The following is a 20,753-nucleotide window of genomic DNA, read 5'->3' as shown; positions in this document are numbered from 1 at the left end:
TAGGGGCCGCCGTTTAAGCGGGGGGCGACTTCGTGTCGCTCCTCTATATCCGCTGGAAATAAAGTTTCACAACCAACCAACCGGATTTTCTACTCAACTGGTCTTTTAACGCTGTCGCGTCAGAACCGCGCGTATCTGGAAGTCTCACTCAAATCAAGGAAAACTAAGACTAAGGAGAAACTCAGCTACAAAATTAATGCGGTCGATTTTAAGGATCTGGGATGTTGGCTTAGGCCATGCGTAGCTATTCCAAGTCTCCTTTCTTGTTTTTTTCGAAACACACTTTTTTTTGCAATACCTCCTTAGGTGAGCAATCGTAGCTTTATCCCTGTGTGAAAATTTTCTTTCAAACTTGGTACAGTTACTTTTTGTCCATCTAGATATAAAATAAACCACAAAAATGAAATCGTACTTTTTATTTTGTTAGTGCCGCATTTTTCTGAAAATATGCACGTTCAAAAACTCTGTTTTCGGTAATTCAACTCTAACGCAATGAAAACTGATTGTGTCAAATTTATCATAGCTCAATGCATAGATTTATTTTTTATGCATTGAACAGGAAAAGAAATTCGGCTTGCGTCGAGCTGATTGCGACTGCCGGCATCAGATTTCTACTTCGTATATTTTGAAAGAAAAGAAAGTACGTTTATTTTTCATATCGTATGACATTTTCATTATGAAGAAAAAATTTATTTGTTGAGACAAACAACTTACGAACGTTTTCTAACTGCCATTAAAAATTTCTTTTTCGGAAGAGCGCCCGCTTACCTAAATGGTCCACGTCAGCTACAGTGGATTAGAAACGCCATGATAATTTTGGGGGATGCATTTAAAGCCGTATGTTCCAGCTTGTTTGGGGACGGTGACGAGTTTTCTCTTTCAATGCGAAAGCATTATTAGGGTAAGTCGGCACCAGAAGTGTCCGCAAAACGTGAATGCAAAATGCGTCTGCAGAATGTGTTGCCTGATGGAACATCATCAGCTGGTGGCGTCAGCAGTCATGACCGAATGTGTGTGACACTTGGTGTAGAATGGTGATGAGTACACTGTAATTGTCATGTGAGTCATGATCAAAGAAAAGGTGCTGGTCATGGTCACGAAAAGTACAGAATCATAGGTCACCAAAGTAATGTCATGATTCAAGAGCCATGGGTCACAAAATTGATCACAGACTGGGATAAATTATGGGTCAGAAAGTGAGTCACTGGAATTGCTAAGTCATGGGAACAAACTGGGTCACAGAAAAGTGTTGAGTCATGGGTAAAAAATGTTTAAGACGCGGTTGAGGTGTCCACTTTGTTTCAGAGATCTGAGAGCTGCAACGCCGTTTCCTTTCCCCAAAACACGCTTTCACATTCTTCCACGTAAGCAGACTTAAGTGTCCTCAGAATTTCTGACCACTTAAGAAAGCTTTAGTGCTGCTGCAGCGGAGGCGATGTTCAATTTGCGTCCGTCGCCTATGTGGATTGTCTTGGTTCTGCATAAGACCCACAGGGTGACGCATTGCGGGTCTTCTCCGGAAGGGGGAAGCCTTGCGGACTGATGGCTACGTGGCTGGCATGCCCGTTTAGCGGGGGTTGGCATAGGAGCTTTCGCTGCGTCTACCATAGTTGTGGGTGGCTCTGCTTCCTCCTCACTGTGTGTGAGCTGGGAAGGTGGGATAGGTAGGTGTGGTGTGCGGCGCCCACACACCACATTGGCGAAGTTCATTTTTGCGCTGAATGAGAATGTGTTCTATGCCTCTGTAAGTCGGCTTCGTGCTTGTCCGCAACTTAAGTTTTGTTTTTTCATGTTATAATTTCTTTCTTCTTCTTGCATGTTGAGCACAAGTTTCAGTAGACAGCGTGCTCTCCTTCACAGTTTCCACACTGTAGCGCACCTTCATGGCCGTTCTGCGGAGAGTTATCCATCGCAACGCATTTCGAGGTGTGGCCGCGGCAACGCTTTGAGCCATTGCCAAACCTCTACTGATTGAAACAACTCTGGGAGATAGAAATTTAGTGTCTGATAATTTACTTCCAAGTATCCCACTTTCATGGTTTAAAGTCTGTTTTTGAATGTGAGTACCGTGTATTTTCTTATCTCTTCCTTTGTTATCCTTCGGAATTTTTATTAGGTGAAGATGTGTGACATTTTTTTGGGTGAGCCCTCCAAGCATTTCTCTTTCAGTGGGATGTATGAAATCATTCTCTGCTTCATTTATATGCTGAGACAGCTCGATTATTAATATCCACATTTTTGTAGATAGTTTATAAAATTGGTCTTATTTTTCATTTAATCATGTTTGCATTGTTTATATACACTTTATTTGAGGTTAATAGTTTGTTGAATGTTGTGTTGTTTCTACCCATAGCACAGTGTTTTGATGTTTGCAATGTGCTACCTGTTTTGTTACCTTTGTTTCGCCCCCTGAATAATGGCCATTCTGGGACTGTAGGTATATAAATAAATAAAAATTTAAATAAAGCCATGCAGTGCTGATGGATCGTTGTGCTGTGACGGAGGCAGGAATTTTTCCAACAGACACAATGTTTGCAAGTTTGGAGTTTTGGCATTCTCACGGAGTTCCAGCAATAAACCGTCGCTAGCCATTTTGAATACCTTATAGCCAGGGCCCAAGGCATCTGCTAAGCACTTCGACACAAGGGCCAGGAATGGGATCCTAGCTTGGTGGAACTTGGAATGTGGAACTTGTAGAATATTACCTTCTCTTTAATGAAGATATCTGCCGTTTCTTTCCACTCTCTTTTGAGAGAGCAATAATTCGAGTAAGTTTCGGACGCCATATAGTGCATCGGTTATTCGGGCACAGTGCCGGCCGCCCACCAAGAAGCTCAACAAAAAAAAACGGGATAGGAACTTCAATGCAAGGCTTGCTCAGGCCATTTCTACACCACAACAATATCGTAATATGGTGGAAGCCAGGGTAGTCAGCCACAGATGGTTAACCCCGGTATCGAGGAAAAATAAATCGAATAAATAAGAAGGAGGAGGAGACAGGAAAGCTGTAAGAAGATAGGTGGACAGGAAAAGGCTACTGGTTATTTGCCCCGGTTGGGTCCGCCCGCAGGTACTGTCAGCGGGAAGCTTGGGTCAAAGTTGTGTGTTGCCTCCGCCGAGGGGCCTTATATGTATAAACACTCGGCATCGAGTAAATTACCAAGAACCCCTTTTTCCCGGACCTTTGACTGCCTGACACGGCTAAGCTTCGGTACACGGGTTCGGTTGCCACATGGTTCCCAAACATCTCTCAGCGGGATGTCCCACAGATGCGTGGGAAATTGTGGTGTCACAACTCAATATCGTCTGCTTGTTGCGGATTCCCCAGTGGGGACTCCTATTTATGCATAATAGGCACTCAGAACATGTTTATAAAAATGTATTCATATTTTTCAGTACCGGTGAGGGCATCCTTGAAAATAACGGCAAAAATGTGGCGCACTATCTGCCATGCGTGACTATAAGCCACCATAAATTAACTTTCTAAGACGGGCCTCATACGTAGTTTTGTCGCTGTGCGCCATCATTTTTCTTCCTCTTGGGGTATCAAAGCTTTGAAAGCACGTCATTTTTCGCAGTGTTGTTTTCTCGCTGTTAGCTCGGTGACAGCAACAAATAAATGGATTTCTACCTTAACCCATGATAAGAAATCATCCGTAACAAATTATTGCCCTCATTATCGCCTTACTCAAATGTTCTTTACAGACTCACTTGCTCAACGAGTATCCATCATTATTTTTGTAATGTACTGTGGCAACAGAATGCTAAAGCGAGGGTGCTCGCCTCGTGAGCATAGTGCACACTCAAAGGGAGGTGCTTCTGTGTATCGGATTAATCAAATTTTCTTTTGAAACCCAATTGCAAGAGAGTATCCATCATTCTTTTCCTAATGTAATGTCTCAACAGAATGCTTAAACAAGCGAGAGTACTCGCCTCGTGAGCATAGTGCCCACTCAAAGGAAGGTGCTTGCAGTATCGCATTAATCAAATTTTCTGTCCAAACCGCCCTGCTCTAAGAATATCCCTCATTCGTTTCCTAATGTAATGTCTCCTGAGAATGCTTAAGCGAGAGTGCTCGCCTCGTGAGCATAGTGCCCACTGAAAGGGACAGTGCAATGTCTCAACAGAATGCCCAAGCGAGAGTGCTCGCCTCGTGAGCATAGTGCCGACTCAAAGGAAGGTGATTCTTAGTGTGGAATTAATCAAATTTTCTTTAGAAATCCACTTGCTCTAAGAGTATTCATCATTCTTTTCCTAATGTAATGTCTCCACAAAATGCTGAAGCGAGAGCGCTCGCCTCGTGAGCACAGTGCCTACTCAAAGGAAGGTGTTTCTGTCAATTACGTCGGCGAGACGTCCTTAAGGTATGTAGCTTGAGCGGTGCCCATTTAGGCACGCATATCGCGTTTATTCGGATAGATTAAGCCTTTCACCTGCTGTGGGCCAAGTCAGGCTGAGGGTGATCATGAGAAGCCAATAAAGGTTTATGAAAGGCTCAATTTTATTTTAAAATTTCAAGGATATCTAATTACCAATCGCTGTAACAATGCACCAGCATAAGAACCTTGCTTTGGGCTGCAATGCACAAGTCAACGTATTATGCAAACATATAGGTGGGTGTCCCACTCTCCAGTTCGGAACCTGCCAGGCAGGTCTCAGCTGCTTCTACTGTGTACCTACCTTGGCAGGTGACAGGGTACTTCACATCGTAGCAGCTTGGTGGTCTCTCCCTTATAAGAAGGCCATAGAAAAAGTAGCTACTAAAACACACGCGAGAAAGTCAAATGAGTATCAAGATATTTCTAGGCATAACTTTTAAACACGCCTTCGTAACCCTAAGCACTGTATGAATAGGAAATGACATACAAGTAATCATAACATGATATCTCCAGGAGTCTTCAAAAGAGAAAAACAAAAACAGCACAAATTTCAAAGCAATTAACTGAAGGCGTTGCTCAGACGCCTTTGATCATATGTTTTTATCCATTTTTTTCTTTTGCTGCACCTGTTACGTTCAATTTGAATGCTATTTTTGCACTTATCTTTTCCTCTTGCGTATTTCGTGCTTTATTTTTAATCTGCTTGTGCAGTTTTTCGCAACATACACTGAACTGTGTTGTATCAACGTATGTATGATTCCGCACTCACAGTGACAGAACGTACGTGAATCTTATTTTTTTTCTGCTTTAACCACAGTTGGTATATATTTTTCTTATTTTCCCTTCATTTGGTCTACTACTGCGTTTGTTTTTCATGTGTTCAAATAATTTTACTGTGCATTGAACTTTTTGCATATTGTTCTGCTTATTGTGCTATAATGTACTGCACGAATTTGGCGCTCCCCTTACACATGCCTGTTGGACCTGTAAGGTATTTCATACCAATTTATATCATATACGGTGATAAACATTAGCCTTTCCGCAATTAAAATTACCCGCATCGATGTACGCGAAATCATCTCTGCATGCAAGTTTTGTGGCCAAGGGCACGCAAAGCTGGATATTGTTACCGTCATGCACATACATGAGCAGTATCCATTAATAGATTTTCTACTGCTTACAGTAAGTGGACATGCTGGCAATGAAAAATATATGCAGTACTATTGTAAACAGTTGCGTTAGGTGAAATTCGGCTAGCGCGTCTTTATTTCTGTATATTTGGATGCAAACATTGTGCTCAAGGTCGTTACTTCCGCATGCAAGTGTGTGACGATCGGCGTTTCGTCTGCAAACGCCTGAGAGCAACCGCAGGAGCTGGCAACTGTTCCTAGTTCAGTTCCGCCTATCGAAATGAAAGAAACGTCCGGCGCAAGACCTGCGTCACACTGGTGAAGAGCTATTCGCGTTCGTCCAGTTTCTAGACTTCGTAATTGAGCGAAATCAGTGGACTCTAGGGGCGGATTTCTCGGAACACGCAAGTTCTAGTAGAAATACACCAAACGGAGAAGTCACAAAATGCGACCGCTATTAACTTTCAGAACAACCTTTCACAGTAGCAGCAGAGGCTGAGAAGTTAATCGGTGAGTTTTGGTCAAATTTGTGATTGACAATGACAATTATGTCACTTTGGGTCTCTCTGGCTAGGTAGCATATACACAGCTGCATTCAACGTACCACTTGGCGCTTATTTCTAAAAATATGTAAGCCTAAATTCTCATCGTCATTACTTTTACGCATCCGAAATGTCATCAACAGGCGTATGTCCTTTTTTCATATCGGCTACTGGAAACAACTTTGATTTCCCAAGAATGTGGTGATAGTAACGGTCATACCTTGTCCTGAATGGGGCACATCTGCGCCTTTCGCGTCCAGTACCAGTTGCCTGGACACACCGCAAAAGGCATCCGTAATATAGTCGCTATTGTACTGTTGGACGCTGATAATTTTTGTCCTGAGCCCGCCGGATGCGCTCAACATTTATTCCTTCTGAAACATTGCTGGGACAGTGACGGAGCCGATTGTTTTCTAGCATGCAACACAATCTGGATGCAAGTATTTAGCACCGATAACCCGGATACAACTACTCGCTCGTTGTGCTGACGGGCGTTATTATTGGCTCCTAATGCTACAGTATATACTGAGCTAAAATGTTGAAAATATGTGTGAAATTATACTTTTTGCACTGTCAACGTGGCATTAGGAAGCGCACGGATTATTTTAAAACTGTCAGAAGGCGCGGCATACAAAAATAAGATGATATTGCTCTGTTAATATCTCAGGTCCTTTAGAAGTTACGTACGAAGCTCCGCGGTTGCTCAGTGGTTATGGTGCTCGGCTGCTGGCCCGAAAGACACGCATTCGATCACAGTCGCCGTAGTCGCATTTCGTTGGTGGTTAAATGCTAGCGGCCCGTCTGCTGTGCGATGTAAGTGCACGTCAGTGGTCGAGATTATCCGGAGCCGCCGAATGCGGCGCTCCTTGTAGACGTAGACGTTTTGGGACGCTAAACCACATAAACCATGAACGGTATTGTAGTCGACGGACGCTCAGGATTTGAATAATTGCATTTGTGATGTTCATGACCAGCTAGAACTTCAAGATTCCTTTGTGAAAAGAAAAAAAAAACGTTACATGTGCGCCTAGGCAAGGATCAACGCCTCTTACTAGAGTTAAAATTCGACTTAAAACATCTATATCCATTCGTCGCTCTTCTACGCTTGTAGACGTGCGATAAAAAATTATTATGAAAAGCAATTGAAAGTTAGCGCCATGAGCCCCCACTCTGAGTCTTCGACCATCTGTTGAGCGCTCTGACAGATATTTTTTCGCATTGTTAATTGTTCCGCTGAACCTTCTGCTTTTGAGTTCAGAACATTCCTTACAAGAAAATGAGCAGACAGAAAAAGAAATATTATGAAGCCGCCAATCTAGCACGACGACAGTTCCTTGGTATGACGCCTGCCATCGCGAGAGCTCATCTGTTTGAACAATGGTTTAGTCCTTTAACTTACCAAAACGTCACGTGATGCGGCAAACTTTTCTGCTCACCTCAGGTTACCGGGGTCAACGTTGAGATAAAAGAAACATGAAGCTGCATGGCAAAGGAGTTTGATATTCTGAGAGCAAAATCCCTTCAGAATGATCTTCTGTATTCTTTCATTGGCAGCTCTTTTTAACCTGTTCCTAAGCTTTACTGACAACCCTGTATGCGCAGAGCCTCCAAATGACAACTGCCAGAGAAATGTTTCCGCTGCTCAAGACATCTTTAAGGTAAAAGCATCTGAATTGCTTCTTAAAAAAAGTCTTTCTGCTCAGGTGAACTGAAGTAATAATTTCAGAATGCGATGCATCTGATGACCAGCGTGGAAAGTCATGCTCACCTTAACCTTTCTGCGAAATATCCTCGTGTATCTTTGATAAATTCATTCAGAAAGATTGTGATTTTAACGTTTAAAAGAAATGTGCTCTTGGATACATTTGAACCGGTGTCATCATTTCAGTAATTGCTGTAAAGCTACTTCATTTTGTTCCTGAAGAATTAGAATGTCCTGAAAGTCGAAAAAGAAAGGAACACCAAAGAAAATGTTTATTTTCTCATTTTGAATTTTTCCAAAAAACCATAGTTCCGCTGTCTCTCTGGTGCATTATTTGGGGAGCGTGGGTATATGTGCTGTCGTATAAGCTGTGTCTTTCCACATTTCTCTCATCCTATCTTTTGCTGTGTCATATTTGCCTTGTCTCTCATAACTTTCTGCCTATATCATGTTGTAACTTGTCACGCGATCATGGAATGAATGTAATGGCGTCGGTTGTGTTTTATTTTGCGGCTGCAGAGCAATTTGGCTCAATGCCTTCTCTGAATCTGAATTATTGCACAGAAACTACTCGATATTGTTTTGCAACATTCACTTGAACTTCATGTCGAACCCCTTGCAAGGCTCCTTAAATGAAAACTAAGCAATGCGAATTTCCTAAAGCATGTGAAATTATTCAGATGGGCTCTTTGCTGTATTCACACTGCGATCCGAAGAATTCGGATTAGAAACCCTTGGGTTTAGAATCAGAGTAAAAACTAAGAATGCTTGGCACCGTCGCTGGAGGGCATTTACTGTGCAAAGGATATATCAATGAAATGCGTACTTCAGCTATGATATGATTTTAGCTTATCTCCTCACCAAATTCACTCGAAAACTTAAACCAAGGTGAAACTGACGCTAGATCGTAATCTAAAGCCGGCATAGACACCCATAAAATTTAGGAGTCATGAACCTATTTGTCCGAAAAAAAATCCCCCCAGAGGCGAGAAGCTATTCGTTTAATGAGCAGAAGCCCAACACCAGAGCTCTCAAAATTACACTGCGTAGGCCGCAGCCGGCCCACGGGTGCCTCCCGATCGGCGTACGGGTGGCAGCGATCGTTCTGATAAAAGTCGGCCTCCCAGCAGGCCGTTTTTATCTCAACCACACCCCTTCGGACCACCATGCTCTGTGTGTCCGTGTCCCTACCGATAAGCCTTGATATTTCTTGTCCGTTTCCCGCCTTCGTCGCCATAGGAAAACATCTCTGACATATGCGTCTGGGCGGTGTCTTCATAGGCTATACCCACCTCTGCTACAGCACGTGTGTCGATGAAACCGCCGGCAGTGAAAGCAGGTTATTTTGTTCGTACTCAAGTAGCACACAGTAAGGGGCCCTACATACCTATGTAGCACCGACGCCGGGTCCCTCTGGGAACTAAGTGGGACAGCCCAAACAGGCCTTCACCTTTGATTCTGAATGGTGCCCATAACGCTGTTGCTAGGCCTACCTCAGACCGCATTCGTACATCTACACCCCATGGATCTCTTGTTTAGTACATTTGGACAGATGTAACGTCCATGTGGGCTCTGTGTAGAAAAAAAAAAAACAACAGCTAGCATAATGGGGCCGCACAAACAAAAGCGCCGTAGATTTCACGCAAACCTTGGCAGGGCTGGAAAGCGGGCGTGCCCAAATACTGCCCACGTTGGTCCCGCTTTGGGGCATGAATGCAGTAGCGGCGTCCATATTGACGCATGCTGAGACAATATCTCCTACCCCAAATGAACCTGAGCACATGAAATTCTGTAGGTCCCAAATAGGCCCTGGTAAGGCTGAAAACAAAGACGTGCCCATATGCACATTGCCCTATTCTAGCGTAATTAACGATTAAAATTATATAACGATTAAAAATTATGTACCGTGTCAAGGCGTTTATTTGAAGCACAGGTCTGTTGATCTTGGTTGACCGGCGACACGACGGGCACACTCACAGGCGTCGTTCGAAAAACCCAGCTGCACTTCGTCTCCTTCTTCGTTGACCCGCTTGAACTCGTCCGCTTCATCGCTGCGCTGCGCCTGTCGGTCCCATTACAATTACTCTCCCTCCGAAAAAGGAGCCATCCTGGCGACTTACGGAGAGGAGAGGATGGGCGGGTCATAGTAAGGCTTGAGGCGCTCAACGTGCACAGTTTCGCGGCCCCGGCGACGGTGGTCCGAAGAGGGAACGAGCGGCTCAACGATATAAGTCACCGGAGAAGTTTGGCGGACAACCCGGTAAGGTCCGTGAAAGCGAGACAGTAGTTTCGTGGCGAGGCCGGGAGTGGAGGAAGGCACCCAGAGCCAAACGAGGGCGCCAGATGGGTATGACGCTGGAGGGTCCGGGGAATCCCGATGGTGCTTCTGATCCCATTGTTGCTGTGTGGTGAAAGAGCGGGCAAGTTGCCGGCATTCTTCGGCATACAGGTGAGCTTCGGAGAGTAAGGTGGTCTCGGAAGGGTCAGGGTGATAAGGAAGGATGGTGTCCATGGTGGATGTAGGCTCCCGGCCGTATAAGAGGAAGAAAGGAGAAAACCCCGTTGTTGTCTGAGTAGCTGTGTTATACGCGTACGTGACGAACGGGAGCACTTGATCCCAGTTGGAGTGGGCGGTGTCAACGTACATGGCGAGCATGTCACTCAGAGTGCGGTTGAACCGCTCAGTCATGCCGAAGACGTTTTTTTGAAGCACAGGTCTGTTGATCTTGGTTGACCGGCGACACGACGGGCACACTCTTCTTCTTCTTCTTCTTCTTCTTCTTCTTCTTCTTCTTCTTCTTCTCCTCAAGTAATATGGCACACTCACAGGCGTCGTTCGAAAAACCCAGCTGCACTTCGTCTGCTTCTTCGTTGACCCGCTTGAACTCGTCCGCTTCATCGCTGCGCTGCGCCTGTCGGTCCCATTACAACCGATTCAAATTAATTTTTTGATTTCTCAGGGCATCGAAGCCAATGGAAGAAGACTGGAATAATTGAGTTAGTTTGAACAGCCCAGTACGGTGTTTTATGCCTGCAGGTGACAAATTTTACAATCCTTTCTGATGTACTGGTGTTCAAACGCATGCCGCAATTGGAATGCTTCTTTTCCTTCGCAACTTCGCTCTCACGTGAGGAGGAAATTGTAGTTTTAATAGTGGCTTCTGCGAGACCATCATTTCATGTATGACGGGTTTTGGCGTGTATTGGCGTTATATTGCGTCTTTTCTTTGTTAAGATTGCGTGTTAGGAGCATTTATATGCCGGAGAACGTAAGTCAGAGCACTGATTTTTTTCGGGACTTGGTTGTATAGCACCTATACGGCTGCTATGTCATAACAGTGGACGATTTTGACTCCGTCTTTTCTGGAACGCTCACGAGCAGGGCTTCGGTTCGGGTCGCTCTAGCTGGAACGCACGTGGCGTGCAGCGCCTTGTTGAGCAGTTTGCGCTTCATGACGCGCACGAGCTAGTGCATGGCTCATGGTTCTGCCGGACATTGAGTCGGTGTTTATTGGCGAGCTGCCTTGACCGCGAGTATATGCAGCAGGTGCTCTCTGCACACCTGACGGCTATGAATGTTGTTGCCTCGCCCATTAACGCCTGGTTATATTTGACTCCCGGCCGGCCATTCTCACCCTCTCTACCCCTGACACTGCCCCATTTCGCCTATAGCGCTTCGATGTGCGTCTACTGCACGATTCGCGTACACGCTAGAGCTTGTCGCGTACACTGGATGATTCGATAGATGGCGGCGGCGACAGCTCATGGGATATGCTCAATTTACTTTGGCGTATACATTGTTCAGTAAAGTACAGTGCGCTGTGTCGCCGCGTGTCTCGGGAACTCGAAAACATGGCTGCGAAGCTGTGCATTGCGCTAAGGGCAGACTGGAATTCCGCTCTGATGCCTGCATGGTGTGACGAGCTGTACAGCCGGTACCTCTGTCGCCCCGCTGCGAAACCGGAACTGCTGCACTTTGCGCGGCATTATTACACTCATAGCTAGAAGTTAAGCGGAATGCCCTCCTCTGCTCCTCATCAAACCCATGACTGCATGCGTTTTTTGGTGAATTTCAGAGCTAGAGCGTGTTCGGACATCTCGGTTGATGTATGGGCTGTGGGCTACACGGACGCATGCAATGTTGGCCGGGTTGCCGGTGGTCAGGCGGCTGGTGTGCGAGGCAGTTTTCGCTCTTCTTACTTTAGAGGAGGTACGGGCAACTCTGCAGTCAATGAAGCGTGCGTCAGAGCTTGGGCCAGATGGGTCCCCTGTAGAACTATTTTAGGTTTCTGGGGCATCATCGGTCCGGAACTCCCCAGTGTTCTTCGACAGTGTTTTTAGCAGTCAGACTTCCCTGCCAGTTTTGGGAGAAAGCGGATAGGTTTGTTGTCAAGGAGTTATCCCGGGTCGTCTCATCGGGAGGAAGGGCAGCCGATCACACTTCTGAATGTCGACTACAATGCTATTGCTGCCATTCTGGTCCGACGTGTGAGGGGTGTGATGGCCTCCCTCATTGCTTGCCATCTGGTGTGGTCTACACCGCGAAGGGAAATCCAGAGCTTGTTGTATATCACGCGTCACACTAGAGACTCCTTACAGAGACATTTTGATACTGGCATACCTGTGTATTAAGATCAACATAAGGCTTTCGATCGGCTGGAGCATGGCTACATATTCGGTACTCTGAAGCTTTTAAGTTTTCGCGGAATTTTCTGTCTCAATAAAAGCAGGTATGAGACACACTGGCAGTGGACGGGTGAGAAAGTTCCACTTTTTCTGTAACCCGTCGTTTGCCCTCTCATCTCGTCTGTTTGCTCTTAGCTTGGAGCCTTTTCATAGAGACGTCATTAATTACCAGGCATCATCGGCTTCCCTCTCCCTAGTTGTCAGGCACTACGAGAATCCGCTTAAGCCGACGACACTACGTTGTATTTACGTGATGAAGCGAGCCACCAACCTTGCCTTCATCTTTTTTACAGTAGGGCAGGATGTCTGGGGCCGACCTCAATTGGTAAAAAAAGTAAACATCCTTTAATTGGCCGGCGAGAAGCACGCCTCAGCGATGCTCTGCAACTTGCGAACAGTGAGAGCATCCGTATCCTGGGCGTTGAGCTCTTGAGGCTATTCCCCTCAACGCATTTACCTTGGCGGTCACTGACATAAAGGCTTTTATCACTTTTATTTTCATTAATGACCATCACCATTATTTATTAACGTACTTTACCATTCCAGTATCGCTAAAAGTATCACTTAGATATCGCTATCCCTAACGACTATATTATCGTCAAATGTCTTTGCTTCATTGCTTATGATCAACAATTACCCTCTTATGATCTGTTGATGACTACATGCGAGACCATGGTGATGTCAAGAAGCTTAGTTATAACTTTTGTTAGTCAGCGCCGCCAGGTTGCCTTGCTGATGAGCCATGCAATGATTTCGCATGAAAACAAATTCCAGCTGAACGGGACGACAAACAAGTGCTGAAGGCACCGGCGAACTGCCGACCGGAAAACAGCCTGCGCTCGAGCTCTGTGCAGCCAAAGTTCTCTGCGTCCCCATGGCTAACAGATAATTATTACAAAAAACCAGAGTAATAAAGAGCATGACAGACGCGTTGACGTGCCATCGCCAGTAGGTACATAAAAAGAAGAATGTACAACCGCGACGACATGCACTGACCACCAATACGACTGCCATGGGCTGGAGTATTTTCGTTTTTCTGCCACGTTTCTTTTTCATTTGTTTCTACTGACGCTATTTAGTTCAAGCACAAGCCCCCTCTGTTAACACAAATAGACGGACACCCTTCGTTATTGCGGTGTTACATAACGCTACAGGGCCTCCTCTGCACCTCCGCCTTGAGACAGGGTGTCTGCCAAAGCGTTGAGCAATTGCGCTTCTGCCTGAGAGCCAGCTTTATTTTAGTCTCAATATCACGCCACCATGTCGAACGCAGCGCCAACGAAATGACAGCCTCATGACACAGCCTTGTGGGGAGCGCGCGACGCACCAAATGGCATCTCCGGCCAACATATCAGAGCTAGCGCCGAATCTTTCTCGAGTTCGCTTATATAGGCCCAGGCGCGCTGGGGCCGAGTCTTTTTGCTTTCTTTTCACTCGCGAAACTACACGACCTAATCAATGGTGTAAAATACTCACTCTTAGTTGCCTGTCGCCTAATTTCTTGAAGCTAGCATCGATAATAACACTTATTCAATCCCCATCACGCTAGTCCGAGCACAGCTAGACCTCCTTGTAAGAGCAGAAACGGCGCTGTCGGGACGCACCTTCGAAGCCTCAGCATGCGACATCAGGGAGGTGCATGAGCCAGAGGAAAGCCTCATGATTGGCTTATTTACCTTTAGTTGCGAACAAATGTACCGGTGTTGGAAGCGCCCACAAAATTTGTAGAAATAAACGATGAGGTGACAGATACAGATATTCACAGTGCTCCTTCACTTTTTCTTTTAGAGGCAAACTGGCACAGAAGAAAAATAGACAGAGCTTGCCAAATTTTCAAAAATGAACATGGAGTTAGTTGCTTATTCATTCTATGCGGAAAAAAAGAAATCATGTCTTCTATTTAAGGAAACCGTTGCGGTCCTATAGGAGTACAGCCTTTGTCGATACTACGGGGGAAAGCTTTTAAAATAATTGAAACTGGTTGGACCAAAGCGTGTCCACAAGTACGCAGCACTGATATGAGCTGTGCAATCACAACGAGATCCGGTATCGAGAGGACTGAAATAATAAAGGTATAATGGCTGGCAAAGTATGACATTGCGCATGGGTGCCCAAAAAGGAGATGTGCTTTACTGACGGTAGAATTGCAAAGGAATTTGTGGTCAGAGTGGCTTCGTGGCTGCTTCGCAGAAAAGTATTACTAAGAAACGTTAGCGTACATTTACTGCTGTTCCACTCAAAAACTACGTCACAGGGCGAGCTAATGTCTAACAAATTGCAAAGAGATCTAAGACGTTCACGAACTATCTTCTGGATTTAGATGTGTCCGCGAATTTGACACAGCACAAATTGTTGTGTTCATTCCCGGTTTGTATTCAGAGTTCAACGTCTCGCAGAAACTCGCTGCCCTCGAAAACATGCACGGCAAGGTAACGGCAGAGGACATGGATTCGTATACACCCTATGCGCGTGCAGCTTAGAGTGATAGCAGGAGCTTTAAGTCTTCATTTGACTATAATTTACAGGCCGAGCATGTGGACCACTTGAGCGACTAGACGTCGCTGTTCTTCTTTCTCATCAGTGCCAAGCTAGCCCAGCAAGGTGGCGATGGATTGAGAAGGAACGAGACTGCCGAGCGGCTGGGCAATACAAGAGGCAATGGGCCAGGTCTGCATGGATAGAGGGGTAGTGGCGATATGAAGGGCCCGTTCAACAGCGGTATAAGAATTGGTGGGAAGGGGTGATTACTGCATTCATTTGAACGTGCTGAGGAAGTCGAGCCTCCGGCACATTGATGAGGGGGGGGGGGGGGTAAAGACGTTTGTCAAGGCGGAGCTCGTGATTGACCTTCATGGCGGGGCGCATGGTGAGTCTTCCACCGTCTTCCGAGGGCTTGGGCCAAGGGATCAACGGCGAGCTGATGGGCGAGCTGATAGGCTAGCTCATTTCCGTCAATCCCTGAGTGCCAGACACCCAAGGGAGCAAAACTGTGGAAGGCTGTAGTGCGTAGACCGCTCTTTCGGCCTCCTGTTGGAGTGAAGTGGACAGGGAGTGGTTCTGTATGTGGCAGATAGCGGCATAAGTGTCTGAATAGACTGTGTACTTTGGAGAGACGGAAGCAGGGCAAATGACTGGAGGGCATGCGCAATGGCGAGGACCTCGAGGGACAATGCGTCCGGAAGGCGCTGGTGCCGCCCGCTGGTGTGGGTTTCGGGCGCAGGGAGGTGGGGATGGTACTGGGCGTAGCCACGGGAAACTCGAGGACGCAGGAAAGAGGCGTCTGTTTAGGCCACACCCATGTATCAGAGAGGGAAATTGTGATGCGCGGCCGCATGACGGTTGCCAGTGTGCAGAACGGGGGGACATGTTGGTCGGGAAGGTGAGGATACGAAAAATGTGAGCCGGCGTGGGAACAGAATAGGTAAAGGTTGTGACGGGACAAGAAATGGAGAGGTACCCACCTGATAGATTAACCACTGACCCTGACGGGTAAAAGAAAGCGTGGAAGCGGTGAGTCATGGTGCAGAGTTAGAGGAGAACGGAGATTATAAAAGAGGCCTTCGGTAAAGACCTTATTGATAGAGGTAGTTTTAGAAAGCTTGAGAGCTGCCTTGTGAGGCCCACATAGGCATATTTCAAGCGTCCAGCACCGAGACAAAGAATGATAAGAACAACACACGTAAGGCGCATTAGCAACTGACAATTTATTTCTTGTTGCACAGATAAACTACAGCAGCCAAGCAAGAAACATGAAAAATGCCAACATGCACAAAACATGAGCACACCCGCAATACCACCACCGTTCATGAGCTCATCCCTAGATATGCCAACTCCTTTCACGATAGCGATGTCGAAGGATTACTGATGCATGATTCACCGCGCTTTCTGATTTCCATAGCTTCTAATATTTCCCTTGGTAATTTCGTTTTCCGCTCTAGTCAGTACGGAAGTCTTGCTCAAGTCAGGCTAGCATCCATGCTTTTTGGAGTGAATACTTATATGCACAGAATGCTCATAGTCCATCTTATATTGGTGCTCATACAGCCTATCATTTACAAATCTTCCCAATTGTACAACGTATGTGGACCCACAGTTGCGTGGAATGAAATATACTACTCTCTTATCTCAAATGACGTGCTTCTGGTCATGATTTTTACCACAGATCGGCTCTCTACGGGCCGAGATTAAATTGGCCCACATCAATCTGAAAAACGCCCTTTTACACCAGCCCTTGCTCCCACCTTCTTTAGATTCTTTAGGTTAGATTTAGAATCACAGCATATTTAGTTCTAGGAAGTCTTGTTTGAAGTTTGTGTGCATCTTCTTGTTTCTTAAGCTTCTTGAGCATTTTTTGTGACTGATGAAATGACATCGTGAGGATAACCCAACTCTCTGAGGCGGCGGACCTGATATTGGAAACTGCTTTCATTTCATTTCATTTATTTTAGCCTCAGGGCTTTCGCATTATAGAGAGGGTGGGGCAGTGAAAAAACAATACATAGATAAAAAAGAGCGCTATATATACGAACAATATCGAAAGATGCTAAAGACAAAGGACCTAAATATTGAAAAGAAAAGCAGATGTTCGCATGACTTGTAAAGGGCATAAATTTTCAAGTTTCCACAATGGATTATTTTCACACTTTGGCATGGGATGATTAAATAGTAAGATATGTGGGCTCGCCATTTGTTTGTAAGCCCAGAAAACCAAACACAGAGAAAGGTGAATTTCCAAATCTAAAAATTTTAAAACATTCTAAACCAGAAGCTCCTGAGTCAAGAATAAAGGGGACAAAGCTTTATTAAATGCAGAAAGAACAGAAGACACTTTGTTACACTATTCCTCTTCGTCACAATTTAAAAGCAAAACAAAAATCAACAAATCTGAAGACTTGTAACACATTCGTTTCTTGCAAGCTCTGTTTTAACAGCTTGTCTTTCAAGGAAATGATCACTTAAAACGGAGGCCACAGCTGAGCCCATACATATAGTTTTTTCTGTAGAATAAGTTCCCCATTCCGTTCCATATAAGTTGACTTTAAGTAGGCAGACAACATCTCAAGGAACGATTCAGCTTCTAGAGCGCTAGCATTCTGGAAGGCAACAGCTCTATATTTATCAATACTGTTGCTGGCATAATTTTTCAGGTATTTTTGCGGTATTGAACAGTAAAGGTCTTTGCTCTCGGCTGAATGGGCGTACATCCTTTTGGTTCAATTCTGCGTCAAAAATTTCACCACTACTTCTGAATTTTTTTACGCGAAAAGCGTATTCAACCGGCAATATACTTGAATGTTGCTGGAGGAATACGCAAACTTGTTTTTGCATTGAACCATTTTCTGATATCAGGGCCCGTAATGAGCTTTCCGGTTTGAGAGTTTTAGCCGTGAAAAGCACCCCTAAGGTAAGCTTTTTGTCAGAGTCGCTTGCATTAATTAGTTTCTTCAAGTTCGCCCTTTTGCACAACTTCTTGGCTGTGCTTCTGACTTTAGTTAGAGACACCTTTCTGCAATTTCGATAAACTGCGGTGAGGGCGTTTGATGCCACTGACTGTAACATCCCCTTCGGTACGACAACAAATCCGCCGTACTTATCGAATCATAAGAGGGATAGGCAATCTTCTTTAAGGTATACATTGTTTTCATAGCTATAAACTTGTGAAGTGATGTCTTACACCTTGTTAGTAGGTGCTCACCTTCAGAAATGCGCCATTGTTGCTCCTCCATCAGGGCTCGCATTGAAACTTGCCTGAGCATTCCGAGAGTCACTATGTCAAAGCAACTTCCCCAACACCACATTCTTCGCTACAAGGGCAATCTCGAGAACGTAGAGACTGAGTGAAGGAAACATTAGGTACAAAGTAGGAGCCCTTGTTGAAGGCGAGCGCGTGGGCAACTCGGCACAGATGACTCTTGAGCAGACCCCAGCGCCGAGGGACCACGCGCCGCAGGTGAGTTAGAGTGACAGGTGGTGACAGCACGGTGAAGGGCTTGCACGTTCTTGGCCACATGCACGTTCTTGGCCATTGCGAGCCGGAGATCGCAGGAGCGGCTCTCGTCAGTCAGAGGCGGAGAGAGGTTGTAGTGCAAGAAACAGGCACGGGAATCGAAGACCCTTAAACTGTGGTGGCGTAGGAGCCCATTTGTGACGGGAATGAAGTAGAGTGAGTTTCACGATTAGAGAAGGAGGAGGGGGTAGGCTGCGTGGCCCGGCGATAACCTGTGCGAAGGAGGTACACAGCTTTGCCACACTCGCGTTGTTTAGCGAGGAGGAAGGGGGGTTATGTGGGGTCGAGGTAGGGTCGGGTATTTCCCTCGAAATGAACGCCTCAGAGTTGGGCACGTACTTGAGTGGTAGGGTTGGCGGGGAGGAGCCGCACAGCGGCGGCACATGCCCGAAACGCTGCGCTGGGTGCATTGGTGAGCACGATGTCCCGGAGCGAGACGGGAGAATGCATGTGGGTAGCTTGAGTTTACGAGGGCGACATCGGAAGGCAACGTGTTTAAAATATACAAAATATGGGATGACGGTGTCAGCGGAAGCTATGAGCACGGATTGAGTGGCGTTCACCATGCGAGCAACAACAATATCTGTAGAGAAAGATTCATTACCATGCATAATGTGCGCAGAGCTAAGTGGCTACCAACGTTCTGGATTGCGCCGAGACATGAAATGGGAAGTTGGGGGCATATCTTTTGATACTGATGGGCTTACGGTGAAGCTGGAGATGCGTGAGAGAAAGCAGGAGGTGTGCGGTGGGAGGAGAAAGAGTTTTTAACAATGCAATGCTTTGAGCTGGCTTGGTATGAACGGTGATCTCTGCACTGGTCTTGGAGTAGAGATGTGGGGCGGAGAGGATTGCGGCGAGCATGTCGTAGTGAGGCAGCTCGGATGTGAGGGTAACAGGGGGAAGTTGGATGCCAACAGTGATGAGCTCGGCACGGCGTCGGGGGTCGGGCGGAGTAGGCAGGCTTTCGGCTGGCACCATTGGTGCTCCAGCCAATTTCTGTTCTGGGGTTGGAGTGATATATCGTTTACCGGAGGCGGCGGCCGATCCATGTCTGCAGACGGGTCGTCAGCTTTAAACGCAGTGGGCAAACAGGTAGAGACGGGCGGAGCATAGCTCGGCTCGGAAGACTGGGAAAATCCTCGGCGGACTTTGAATTTGCACTGGCGCACATGGGCGAGGCCCTAAACCCGGTAAGAGCGGCAGCATCAAAGGCGGCCATTGCGATGCGGGTGCTTGGCTGCAGGTCTTCTCGTCAATAATAACTGTGGTTGGAGTTGGCGCGGGCACCCGCGGCGGCAACGAACGCAGCCAGCTGTGACGTGTCTATGACCCCTAAGGTCTCGCACTCGCTTACAACGTGGAGTTTTCTAGGAGTGGACGCTGCGGCGGCGATGAACGCAGCCGTCTGTGGCGCACCGGTCGACCCGGAGCTCTCAGCGTTGAATGCGACAGTATTGAGCATGGTGGCATGGGTGGAGCTGAACGCAAGCGGCTGAGACATGGCTGTCGGCCTGGGATTTTTGGCGTCACTCATAACATTGAGCGCGATCGTTGCAGGCACAACGGCATTGGCGTCGGAAGAGGGGGCGAGCGGCGAGGCATCTGTGGTACTCGGGTGCAGGGACTTGGTCAGACGCTGCATTCCAGAGGTGCAGGCGCGCCATTTTAGGATCATAGAGGCGCTTGGCGGGCCAGCTCGGCGGCGGACCGTAATACGAAGGTGTCCACATGCCTCGGAAGTGTTTGTGAAACGATGAAGAGTAAATACAGGGGCGGGCGAGACCCTGAACCAGACCAGGGGCAGGTGAAAACGGAGTACGATATGAAGCCAGCTATCCAGGGCGGCACCACCTTGCGGAACTGCGAGTGATAAAACTAATATGTGTGGCTACTCATTCTGAGGAAATTACGTTTGCTTTAAGAAACTATCTCGGAGGAAAATTGAAAAAGCTGCCAAAGGTTTCCTTCTTAAAGGCAATGTTTTTTGACGGCGATGCTTCTCGGCCATCTCGTAGAAAATACCAGGACTTGTTCTGTACAATGAAAGATGCTTCAGGTGTTACGTTGTTAGCGCGTGAAAACTCAATCACCACATTTTTCATGAATTCCTGAAGGAAATGAATTCCGAGTTCGTAGACCACACATAATACTCGTCTGTACGATGGGTAAGGTGTACAAAAACTTTCTCAGGCTTCGTTAGCGTAGCGAAGAAATAAATACGTACTTTGCACGAAGGATCACGCCGATACACAACTGTTCGGTAAGGAGCCGCTTTAGATATTGACCCTTTGCATAGGTAAAACG

At 46.4% G+C, this 20,753-nt stretch overlaps 1 protein-coding gene across 1 annotated transcript in view; it reads left to right on the top strand.

Annotated features, from left to right (window-relative positions):
* Positions 1-7,491: 7,491 nt before the first annotated feature.
* LOC144134873 (uncharacterized) overlaps positions 7,492-20,753 on the top strand; it is a 38,311-nt gene continuing 25,049 nt past the window's right edge. Inside the window, exon 1 of the mRNA XM_077667686.1 lies at positions 7,492-7,709. Within this exon, the coding sequence (XP_077523812.1) occupies positions 7,578-7,709 (132 nt within the window). The 5' untranslated portion in view covers positions 7,492-7,577. The remainder of the gene's footprint in view (positions 7,710-20,753) is intronic.

The sequence above is a fragment of the Amblyomma americanum genome, chromosome 5 (genome assembly GCF_052857255.1).
Source record: "Amblyomma americanum isolate KBUSLIRL-KWMA chromosome 5, ASM5285725v1, whole genome shotgun sequence".
Classification (NCBI taxonomy): Eukaryota; Metazoa; Arthropoda; class Arachnida; order Ixodida; family Ixodidae; genus Amblyomma; species Amblyomma americanum.
The sequence above is the reverse complement of the archived record's forward strand: the minus strand, read 5'-3'. Positions and strand labels throughout refer to the sequence as shown.